This window comes from Palaemon carinicauda, chromosome 44 (assembly GCF_036898095.1).
Source record: "Palaemon carinicauda isolate YSFRI2023 chromosome 44, ASM3689809v2, whole genome shotgun sequence".
In the NCBI taxonomy this organism is placed as follows: domain Eukaryota; kingdom Metazoa; phylum Arthropoda; class Malacostraca; order Decapoda; family Palaemonidae; genus Palaemon; species Palaemon carinicauda.
This window is the reverse complement of record NC_090768.1, coordinates 42,224,478-42,237,692: the sequence shown is the minus strand read 5'-3', so window position 1 is coordinate 42,237,692 and position 13,215 is coordinate 42,224,478. Positions and strand designations below refer to the sequence as shown.

Sequence of the window (13,215 nt, the reverse complement as noted above, 5' to 3'; positions counted from 1 at the left end):
TAACAAAACAAGAGGAAGAGAAACTAGATAGAACAGTGTGCCCGAGTGTACCCTCAAGCAAGAGAACTCTAACCCAAGACAGTGGAAGACCATGGTACAGAGGCTATGGCACTACCCAAGACAGCGGAAGACCATGGTGCAGAGGCTATGACACTACCAAAGACAGTGGAAGCCTATGGTACAGAGGCTATGGCACTACCCAAGACTAGAGAACAATGGTTTGATTTTGGAGTGTCCTTCTCCTAGATGAGCTGCTTACCATAGCTAAGAGTCTCTTCTACCCTTACCATGAATAAAGTAGCCACTGGATAATTACAGTGCAGTAATTAACACTTTGGGTGAAGAAGAATTGTTTGGTAATCTTAAGTGTTGTCAGGTGTATGAGGACAGAGGAGAATCTGTAAAGAATAAGCCAGACTATTCGATGTATGTGTAAGCAAAGGGAAAGTGAACCGTAACTAGAAAGAAGGATCCAATATAATACTCTCTGGCCAGTCAAAGGACCCAAAACTCTCTAGCGGTAGTATCTCAACGGGTAGCTGGTTTGTAAGTAGTGTCTACAACTTCAAGATGATGTGTTTTGAGATGGTTATTTCTTTACATGGAAAGAATAAACAGAAAAGTTGATGAAAAAGTATATATTTTAGAAGTGCTTGGAGAATTGGAAGACCCAGTCCTACATGATAGAGGACTATGGAGCGTGGAGTAGATGATGATGAATGGAGAAGTATTGATTTCGATTCGGCGAAATCCAAGGGCCTTTTGCGTCAATATGCGTAGGGTGAGAAGAGGAAGGAGGACAAAGGTCTGGAAAGTGCTAGATAGTAATAGTTATAGAGTAAGAACGACCTTAATATACAGGGAAAAGATGCTTGTAAAATGAGGGGAATGACAATGTATGTAAGAGGGTTTGCCATACAAGTTATCTGCACTGGTTTACCTACGATTCAAAGGTAAAAATGTTGAACTGATAGTGAATTTTTTTTCCCTAGAGCCACTGTGTTGGAAGAAATGGTTTAATCTTTTATTCGGTTTAAAAACATAGAGCAGCTTTCTCTAACATGGATGGTACCTGAGAAATCTCAAGGGAAAGAATACGGCCACATTCATACTTTAACTGTTGATTCATGGATGAACCCACTGTGCAGAAAAATTACAAGAGATCAAACACATTTTACACATACTCAAAATGTCCATAAACAGGAATCTAACCACCTTATATGCACAATGTCATTTACCTCTAATCTTGCACACACTTCCAAGATTCCAAGTCTCCTCCTTTCTATTAACTTTCATATTATCTATCCGGGTCTTACTTGGTCTCCATATCTACCTTTCTCTTAATATGTTTAAAATGCACACATTTCACAAATGTACCATTCTCTACAAAACTGAATCTTCTCAAAATATTCAAATATATCATTCCACTTTTGCTAACTGCCAACCTTTATACCTCACCACTTAAATGCTTTAGCTTCCCATACCATAAGCACAATTTATCAATACGACTCCTTCTTTGTAATGGCATTTAACATCTTCCTCTAAATTTCATAAAGATGAATGGACTCAAACCCTTTCCTTTGACTTCCATAAAAAACCAAGTTTCCTATTAAAACATTTGCACAAAGCTGCTACCTTCCTGCTTCACCTGTTCTACGACTGATTTCTCCTCCCAGCCCACCATTATCCAAAAGATTTATTCTCAAATATCTATACTCCAACGCTTCCATTTACTACAACATACATTGTTCTACCTTCTTAATTTCAATTCATCCTTATAATCCTACTCATGGGTACATTGCCTCTCATCAATCTCATCTCACACAAAATTGAAAACGTTTCCGTAGTTTTTCATCACAATCATTATTGTTTCTCCACCAAACCTCGCCATTTCCAGAAAATACCAATAATGTATCTTCTTATCTGATAACATTGGACATACAACTATCATCTTTCCCATGACTTCATACGTAACTCCATCCACTTTTACCCTTATCCACGAGAGCTACTAATGCTTTGCTTCCATTAAAACGTCTTAATTGAAACATATATCCCATGCCCTGCTCTCTCGGCCACTCATGTCTCACTTTCGCCACTTCGCTTGTAATCCCATCAATTCCTTATGTCCATAAAATTTTTCATAAAAATTCTCGTACTTACATCAATCCCTTACACTCTTGAATGATCTTAATCTGATTTTCCTATATCTTCCAAGACCAACCAATCTCTCTTTGTATATTTCCAACTAGTGTCTATTTGCCCATTAACATTTCTCTAGGGATTTATTCTGCATAGAAAGGTGTCAGTGATGTCACCATGACAGACAACTTGAAATCTACGAGTCATCTTTATATAAGAAGTTATATTCTCCCAAGTCTCTGCACTCATTTTCTACTGGATGATTTCTTTTCTTCACAACTTGTTTTCCGATCCTATTACTCAATGCTTTTATTACATTGACTCTAATCACATCCAAGATTTTATTATATATTCATAAACTACATCGATTTCGTTTTATTCGCACAAGCGCATTTTAAATCAAAGGTCTCTTTTCGTGATCTCTTAACTTCCCTCTTAATAAATTCAATTATTATAATTATCCTTGCAGATGCATTCTCACCGCCTTCTCTATAAGTTTAACTTCTATATTTTCTTACTTTTACTTCAGCTAAATGATGATCACATACCTCTCGGATTGACCCCCTCCTTTTATCCTCATTGCACCTTCAACTTGACCTTTCATCTCTACTAATGCTTAATCAAAAACATCTTTTCATCCAAATTTTCCTTTTCCCAAATATACTTGTAAATATTTTAATTTGGAAACTAAGCATTTTCGATCACAACTGTTTCCTGACTTATTTCACACGTGTTTCCATTCCCACTTACTCTATAAACAAAGTGGCTACGATATCTTTTCTTTTGGCCATCTACCCTTGCATTTAAATCAAACAGCTAAACAACCAGCCTATCGAGTACTTAAACATGGTCTTTTTTTTATCCCCCTTTTTTTAGCCCTAAAACAGCAAAAATTCTGACTCGGTCTTAGCACAATTTTATACGCTAGTGTACGCGACCCGTCAAAACAATGACTAAATATTTCATATAAGTACGCAAACACGTGCATATGCACCCTCTCTCACCAGGGAATGACTATCTTACTCTCCCCCTACCCGAGGGACGGGAGAACTGTGCGTGACCAGTATATATATGTATATATATATATATATATATATATATATATATATATATATATATATATATATATATATATTATTTATATATATATATATACACAGTATATTATATCTATCTATCTATCTAGCTATCTATCTATATATATATATATATATATATATATATATATATATATATATATATATATATATATATATCTATATAGCCAGGCACTTCTTTATTATAAGGGAGGGGGAGACCAACCCCAATCTTTTGGCCAAGGTATATACCCAGACAGTCACCCTTTAATTTCATAAATTGCATCACATCCTTATACATTCAAAACCATAAGGCGTATTATTCTGTTTCGTTTCATTATATATATATATATATATATATATATATATATATATATATATATATATATATATATATATATATATATATATAAATTCATGTAATGGGCTGTACAACCCTTAGCCCCATCAATTTGGGAGAATTTCTTTTCCAGACCTCCACAAATGGAAATGGGATTGTCAGTTGCCTTTTAAAAGGACATTTCCTCCCATTAACGGTTACATAATTATGTGTTCTACTGCTCTGAAGTACATTTAAACTGTACACTAAAGTCTGAACCATAGGTGTTCCAGGTCATGTTCCTTGATAAAACTGACGTAGCAGTCGACAGTGAAGAGTCTGACTTTCTATACGTGATTGAATTTGGGTTCATCAGCCATTTCCTCTCTAGAATTAATTCACATCCCTGTAGTGTTCTTCTGCCTTGGGATATGGTGCATTAGAACCTCAAGGCTCAAACCATTAGTAATTAATTTGGCAGCATTGGCAAGGCATTAAAGCTTACAGCCTTCAACAGTTGACTTACCCTGACGAAATTAATCTAAACTATTATGGGTTCCTGATTGGCTACGTTCAAGCTCGATGAAAAATTAAAGCAACATCACTACTATACCGATGAACAAGATAAATTAAATAAATTAGATTTGTTACATGATGATATAACTATATTTTTTCCCTCATGGACGAACACGCTGATCTGTGGAAGCTACGTTTGCTAGTATGCGATTTTTTCAATCCTGTCCTTCGTGAATACGAGTTATTGTAATAGGCATATAACCTAGTTAAAGGTAAGACATAAATGATAAAAATATCCCTGTTCTTCTTTACACAAGTATTACAAGGCACGGATAGTAGCCTAAACGCATTCAAAATACTAGGTATTTTCCGGCAAAATGGTTACCCAATTTAAAACAACAATCAAAACCTGTCAAAAGGTGTCAAAGAAAACACACTTACCATTTTATGTGATGATTGCACAAACGTATGTCAGATATAGGCACAAACAAAGTTAACACTCTCTAGTGGTAGCGTGGAACCACATCAAAGCCGGTGTAGTCTTTGGGGCTGGGGTTGCTAACGTCGTCGAGGTAAGATTGCCGACAACCAATCAAGTAATAACCCTTTACGCTCGTCTCGTAAAGACAATAAATAGAAGCCGGAAATGTTGGAGAAAATCCTCTGAGCATTAGAGTTATTGGACTCCTATAGCAACCTCCTGGATCCACGGCTTGCCAAACCTTTGTTGTTTGGCGTCTGCTTGTTTATGTCATAACCCACTTCGTCACTTTTAGTGAACTTTGGAGAGTGAGGCGTTTTTTCCCTGCATTTACGAATTAAAAGGATAATCAAGGTTGTAGAGTAAACGTGGATAACTTACGATCACATTACTCGAGTCCGTAATTATAAATTTGAATAATTTCTGGACTTAGAGAAGGTTTAGATCACTAATACGCGATCTTATTTTACTAATGAGGGTCTAGAGACTCTAGACTCTAGTCCGTGGCCAATGCGTAGGTTTTTTTTTCTAGTTTTCCCTTAGTTGCTTTTAGATGTGTACTAAGGACGTCAAAATAGGAAATCAGCAGGAAATATATAAAAATCGAGTATATACTCAGTTTAGATTAAATCGCCATGAAGTTCTAAACGACTTCTTATATAAAGTCTGACATGATTTATTCTTCTTCGAATAAGGAGTCATTTTGACGATTATTTTTTTATCCTTCGGATTTTCGTTCCCAAAGCTCTTGTTAAGATTTCTCATGGAAAATGTGAGTTTTCTTTTTTTTTTGTCTTTGGTAGTACCGAAACTATCGAAACGTGTCGCCACGCAGATAACGACAGCATACGAGAAAAAATAAACACATTGGCTCTGGGTGCGTTGTGTTAATTTTCACTAACCGGATTTTATCATCTCCCAAACCTTTATTTGGGACTCGGGTTTATTCCAATGCTACGAAAACATCACTTCATGTCATTAACGGTTACCAATGCAAAGTATTTAAAGAGGTTTTAAACTTACCGTCAGAATGAATTGATTTTAATACAAGGACGTGTTGGTGCATTCCACATGTTGCTGCATCCGTTTCATATGATTTTAGAAGATGAAATATACTGGCACTTCAGAACATCATAACTATTCGCGTATTTATAGAAAATATATTTTGAGACTAACAATAATGACGCTTTTTTCACAGTATGGAGCCAGCACTTAAACCTACAGCTAATTTGGAATAATCAAATCCCCATCTTGTTTCAAAATAAGGATTTAATAGTTGTATTTCACTGATCCCTTTTTATACACTTACACCGAAAAATCCAGTTCTATGACTGACCTTTGTCTCCTTTAAATATTGAGGGCAAGTGAAAGAGGTAATTCCACTCATATCAGTACATGCATAAAAAAAGTACTGTATTCATGAATACTGCTACAGCAGTTTTAAAAGACGACTCCATGACCTTTGACCTCAGTGCAATCATTACAGCTAGGAGTTATCAGGTCATTCTCCATGACCTTTGACCGCAGTGCAATCCATACAGCTGGGAGTTATCAGGTCATCCTTTTAAAATGCGAGTCAAACAGACCCGACGGAGATAAATAATCTAGGACAATAAAATTCTCCGAAGAATCACATAATGATATTAACACAAAGTTCATAAGAATATTCTACGGCGTATATCAGAAAACTCACCTTTTACTATTTATTCAGGAAGGCTGGGTAATTACAGGTAAGACCCAGAGGGTGTGTGCCACTATCTGGTTCTTTGTTATATGAGAGAGATGCATAATTCACATTGCAAACCAATTTCAGGTTCTTTCTGCATGAGATACAATATGTCAGTATGTGGAGTTACTGATGGATTTTGAATGAAATTTAATCATTAATAGGCAGATCTAAAGCTCAAGTAAGTACAGCATATATATATATATATATATATATATATATATATATATATATATATATATTCAATATTTATATATACATATACATATATCTACTGCATATATACATATACACATATATAGTGTGTGTGTTTGTAGATATTTAATTTGCATAAATTTTACAGTTTTACGGAAAGTTTAAATAAAACTAATTTACTGTTAACCATTTAGATATCTCCATGTTGAGCTGCAGATCCCAAATTCCACATTATCGTTACAGTACCGATTTATTTTTAATTTCGTTGCAATAACATTAAATAACTACGAATTTTTGTTCATCAACCAATTGGCAAAGAACCATAGATAGTATACAAAGGATATCACTAAAGGTAAATTAACCTACAGCTTAAATACATTGAATGAGTCTTCCCTTAGTTTTCTCCCTTGCGTCCAGAGTGCACAGAGGTCTTTTCGGAGACTTGAGGCCAACTTCAAGCGGTTTATTTTCCCAAACCAGAGTGAATGTAGGGCTGGTCGTCGTGGTTGTAACCAAACATGAGGCGTCGTATGTGGGTGGGATTTCGAGCCAAACCAGATTCGGCGCTTGACGTCTCACTGCTTCGGGCTGAAATAAGAAAGATGATCATGTTTTCAGAAATCCAGATCGTTACATTTAGGGTTTGAATGATCCAAGGGAAATTATGTCGTGTCTTACTGAAAACGCTGTCAAAAAGGGAAAATTAATCCGTCTTATTGGAAACGCTTTGGCAAAACTCTTCAGATTTGGTAAAATCTGAATGCTTGGATTGTAAAATTTTTATGCCCTTAATCAAGCTCACTCTTGTCATTTCGAGTATTTATAACAGTAAGTCCTCCAGTGATGGAACCTAATGATTTAACGAGCTACAAAACAGTTTTTTTCTTATGCAAGTGTTGTGCGTCTCTAAGGAAATCTTCAAAATGCTACCCCTTAGAAGTCAAAGTTTACTTATCAACTTGGCGAAAATGATCTCCAGAATCTCTTGAGTCCTAAAACCAATCGTGATCATTTGAATAAATTTTTACTATATTTGGCGACAAAGAAATGCTACGGTTGGAGGTAAGAAGACATGAACAGACACGATTTCTTGCAATTATCAAATGAATAGTTTACCAAATCATCTTATTCTTTTTTTTCCTCTTAAAAGAATAAGCCACAGTAATTCCCAGCACGCTATTGGTAAATTGAATGCTATTAAGGTAGGGGGAAATGACCGGTATGTGACAAATTACAGGTATAACGATTTGGGGAAAATGATTGGTGAACACTATGGAATCACAGAAACAAAATAGCAAGTTTAACGATATTAGAAAAATGGGATACTTAGAAAATAAACAATATACAATAGAAAAAACGAGAAAATTTTTTTCATTTCAGTTAGTGGTCAAATACTCAATATGATTTCCTATAACAAAAAAGTCTCCTAGGGCATTCTTAAAACATAATAATACTGAAATAAAAACTATCTTGAAATAATGTTTAGCTTCTACTTTTCTTTTGCAGTTTCAGGTCATAACGTCGTCCAAGTTATGCTTTGTAATTTCCAATTAGATGTTTGCTGTAAAAATAAGAATTGTTCTCACTGATATCAGGATTGCTCTTGCTTGAGGGTACACTCAGACACACTGTTCTATCTTATTTCTTTTCCTCTTGTTTTGTTAAAGTGTTTATAGTTCTACAGGAAATATTCATTTTATTTATTGTTACTGTTCTTAAAATATTTTATTTTTCCTAGTTTCCTTTCCTCACTGGGCCATTTTCCCTGTTGGAGCCCCTGGGCTTATAGCATCCTGCTTTTCCAACTAGGGTTGTAGCTTAGCAATTAATAATAATAATAATAATAATAATAATAATAATAATAATAATAATAATAATAATAATCTCCAAATCAAAATGTATATTTTACGAGGAACCAATAAAGAAAAATCACCCGAGAAAATATCTTAAGACTTTTGGTATTCCCAATCAACTATGACATGGATGCTGTGCCAATGAAAAGCCCCATTAAAATACTCAATTTATCTACTACCCACCTCCATGCCTAGAGAGGAAAGTCAAGAAGTCGGAGGGATCAATTGGTCCATTTTTGGAGGATCCTTGATCTTGGGCCAATGCCGCTTCCTCGGCACTGTCAAGATTGCCGCGTAGGTCGTTGAAGAATTTACGCATGTCTGATAGTACGCCTGAAAGAAACATTGGTCATATGAGATTGAGGACAATTTTGGATTTCACAATTTGGATCATTATAATCCGGTGCTGGGGTCTAGGAGGCCATTCAGTGCTCAAGTGCAACGAGGGAAAGGCCTGTAGTAGGGGATGGATAGTAAAATGGTAGAAAGGAAGAGGGAATAGAGCTAGAGTAGAAGGCTGAAAAGTGATTGCTGTTAGGAATTCTAAAGACGATCCAGAAATCTTCAAGTAATGCGTACAGTGTATTACGTAATTTCTTTAAACGTAACAGTAAATTTATTAAAATTGCAAGTATACCAAAATGCTGCTGCAGCAGACTATTCAACCTCATCTCCGTCGCTCTTTTTAAAATTATATATATATATATATATATATATATATATATATATATTTATATATATATATATATATATATATATATATATATAAATATATATATATATATATATATATATGTATATATATATATATATATATATATATATTTATTATTAATTTTTTTATGAATAGTTCACCATATCTTCTCACCCAGTGTCAAAATCTTGCAAGGAACATTATATATATATATATATATATATATATATATATATATATATATATATATATATATATATATATATATATATATATATACAGGGTTTGTGTATCACCACGATCAGCAAAGCTGTGTTAGTTAGGGTCATCCATACTAAATTGGTTTGATAGCTGTGAGCGATTAGACTTAAGTATCCCAACATCACCAATACGCAGTGGCCAGCGTAGTGAAGAAATTGGCCAAACCCCAGGCATGAGTGAGGACATGTCTGAGGTCTTTGTTCTGCAGCGGACTCGGAACGACTGTATTTGTTATAGTTGTGTGTGCATATATATATATATATACATACATATATATATATATATATATATATATATATATATATATATATATATATATATAAAATGTCTGTGCGTGTGTGTAAGTGAGGGTGTGTCGCTGTGTGTACGTATGTGTATCAATTAACTTATTTAGAGGATATTAACAAAAACTGCGGTGATCGTCCTTGTTGTTCTTCAGCTAGACGGGAAATTGTATTATCAGTGTGTAAACATTCCGTAATGGGGTTTGCGAACATGATATATTGTATTATTATTGGTAATAAAGTTAGATTATATAGCTCATAGTGATGTAGTATATTAACTAAGAGAGTCATAACACATAAATGATTGATAATTATTATCTATATTATCATAATGGATATTAGTTTCTTAGTTATTTACTTATACACTTTTGAGTATTTAAGATAAATTCAGAGTCAATTCTTATCAAGCTGAAATCCCTCAAATTCTGTGAGCCCAAATTAAAAAAAAAGTTTTATCTTATCTAATGATTCGATTTCTTTAAATACCTTTCTGTTGAACATGAAATGTATGAATCATAGTTTTCTGAATGAAACTATTGAACACACAAGCATTGAGTTATAAACTATTCGGCTGTAATTGCAGGTTATCAATATTCAATAAATTCTAAATTTATTTCTGACTGTTCCTAGAAGGCACTTGTGAAAACATAGCTTATGCTTTTCTTGGAATGGTGATTGTATGCTACTAATAAAAAAAAGAGGTTTTCTATAAATTTCAAATAATCTTCCCTAAGCATGACCTCTTGCCAATGATCAGTCATTTCCAAGGACTTTCTTGCTATAACCGGGTTAAATAGACAATGCCTTCATTGTGTCGCTGGTGGACATAACCACGCATGTGGCGAACTAATAAAAACGGATCTTAATAGTGGAGTAGCACAAGGTCGCATATCACGTGATGACTCTGTCATGGCATATGACGATTCCATGAACCTTGGCACATTTTCCAGTATTCGTAAAATCCAACATTATGGGGAATCTTATTGAATGCATAAAGTCGATGCAACGATTTCATATAAAAAAAAAAAAAAAAAAAAAAAAAAAAAAAAAAAAAAAAAAAAAATTCTATTTTAAACTCGCTTCGATGCAACGCTCTCATTACATAAAGTCTATTTTGAACTTGCTTTCATAAAAAAAAAAACTATAATTTAAACTCGCATCTTTCCTTAACAGAAGTTTTAATTAAACCTTAGGGTTTGACCCTGTTATTGCAAGCTATATATTTGGGTTTAAACGAAGGAATACATGCGTTGTAACGGCTCCAGTCTCTTATGTACATTATAGCTTATATTTCACGAGGGGTTCATTTTTAGAAAATGTCACATGCAAGCGTAGCTGCACATTTAGCTAACTAAAAGCAGTCATAGCCCGTAAGACCATGCGTTCTGAATAAAATCCTTATAATTAACGTGTTACACAATAAACGATATTAACATGTTTGGTAAAAAAAAAAGGGAATCCATTTAAATAAGTTATCAGGAACTTGTATCAAAATCAGGCTATAAATTTGATACTTTGGCTTAATTCCTTATAATTGTTTGTCTTATGGACTCTAGCAAAAGGGAATGCAACAAAAGAAAGCCCATTTTAAGAAATGAAGTTCTTCTATGTTATTCATTAAAATGCTATCATGTCATGCTTTGTCGAGCATATGTAATGTGTTTATTTTTTTCCCAATAACTAGAAGTCAAAGCATCTGTAGATTAAAATTTTTTTAGTATACATTCACACGTCTAATTAAACACTAGTTGCAATGTCTTCATGTAAAAAAGAAAAAAAAAATTGGGGCAATAGAACATTACGGAGAAATTTACCTCTTTGGTCACCAAATTCTGATGATTTCAACAATCTCGATCCAAATTAATGTTTAAAGAAAAAAATTCCTATTACAATACCGTCAGATGCGACATGCTGAAAAATTATCACCAGGGCACAAATCAGAAGTAATTTTTGTTATCAGTTTGCTACCGCCTACACTTCTAAGTGTGTTCAATATTATTTCAGAATATTCATATAAACAATTCATAGTTAAAAAAATTGAAACTAATATTCTTCAGGAACTTCACTGGCATGAAAATTAATGAATCCATACTTGAATGTATAATAGATAGAACAAGTCTTTTGCAACAAATTAAACATGTTGAGCGTTCATTCAGACTGCCAATTTCAAGATGGTCAAGATAACATCACCATTACTGAGATATTTCTATAGAATGGATGTATCTATGAAGTTCAAATTTGCTGATAACTTCAAAACCATCAAAATAAAAATGCTAATGATTTTGGATGTAATTTACTTCACTATCCAGTTAGATATTCAAAATCTTCAAATATCCTTTTCACAGAATATATTCTTGAGATGCAGCCACTGAAATATCATTATATAGTAAGTGTTTTAGTAAGCAAAGATCTCAAATCGTATTGGGACTCGAATTTGTGAATTTTCAGCTACTAAGGAACAAAACCTGTTGATTTTTCTGCATCTAAGGTCCAAATCAAATTGAGTTCCTAATGCAAGGGACATTAACAGGATTTATTTCCTTTGTCAAAAATTATCATTGCTCATAGAAATCAAAGCCCACTCATTTTTTTCAGCAACCAAGATCCAAAGCCTATCTATTTTCGGGAATCGTGTGTCAAAATTTGATTAATTTTTGTATCACGTTATGCTCAACACTACTGATATCTAAAGTAGAGAGTATACGAAGCCTAATGAGTTTCCAGCAATCTAACACCGAAGCCTACATATTTTCTACTGTCCGTCGCCATAGGCCAGCAGTTTTCTAACTCTATGCTCCCAAAGCCAGTATATTTTTCAACTCTCAAAACCGTAAAGCCTGTAGATCTCTCATCTCGTTGGCTAGCTTCAAATCGCAGGGACAACATGGTTTGTAAATAAACTGTTATATTTTGATTAGTGTATAATAATGCTGTCATTTCTAAATAATAAGAACATCTTGGGTTAGAGTTCTCTTGCTTGAGGGTACACTTGGGCATGCTATTCTATCTATTTTCTCTTCCTCTTGTTTTGTTATAGTTTATATAGTTTATAGAGGAGATACTTATTTTAATGATGTTACTCTTCTTAAAATATTTAATTTTCACTTTTTCCTTTCCTCACTGGGCTATTTTCCCTGTTGGAGCCCCTGGGCTTATAGCATCCTGCTTTTCCAACTAGGGTTGTAGCTTAGCAAGTAATAATAATAATAATAATAATATTATATCTAAAAAATAAATATTAGGACCATATTTAAAACATACAAATAATGAGAAATGTATGAAGTCCGCAGTATTTTATCTAAATGTTTATCGCGTGAATGAGAACTAAATTACCAACAAAGAGAGATTTTATTTTGGGACACAGATCTCGCAAATCTCTAGTGTTCACCCACTTAAAAATACTCAAGCCACTGACTATCTCGAGAATTGCTTGTAAGTAATTGAACCGTAACTCCAAAACTTCAAAATTCTCAGTTTCAAGTATTACAAACGTACTACAAGTATTGATCCTGACAGGAGATGAATAGAGTAGCCAAAGCTTAGTGAACAAACCAGCGACCGTCATTTGCAGTGTTTTCGAGGGGCTGGGTAATCCGCAAGTCAAACTTATTACTCGGATTATCAAGTTGAATTCGTCAGGAGGAGAGTTGCGTTTTACAAACTCCATGTTG

The 13,215-nt window shown here is 34.0% G+C and overlaps 1 protein-coding gene across 2 annotated transcripts in view; it reads right to left on the bottom strand.

Annotated features, from left to right (window-relative positions):
• Nucleotides 1–6,561: 6,561 nt before the first annotated feature.
• The window catches only part of LOC137634096 (uncharacterized), a 33,575-nt gene continuing 26,921 nt past the window's right edge, over nucleotides 6,562–13,215 (bottom strand). For both annotated transcript variants that reach the window (XM_068366319.1, XM_068366320.1), the window contains exons 3-4: nucleotides 8,489–8,638; nucleotides 6,562–7,040 (exon numbers count right to left, since the gene is read on the bottom strand). In XM_068366319.1, the coding sequence (XP_068222420.1) occupies nucleotides 6,916–7,040; nucleotides 8,489–8,638 (275 nt within the window). In that variant the 3' untranslated portion in view covers nucleotides 6,562–6,915. The remainder of the gene's footprint in view (nucleotides 7,041–8,488; nucleotides 8,639–13,215) is intronic.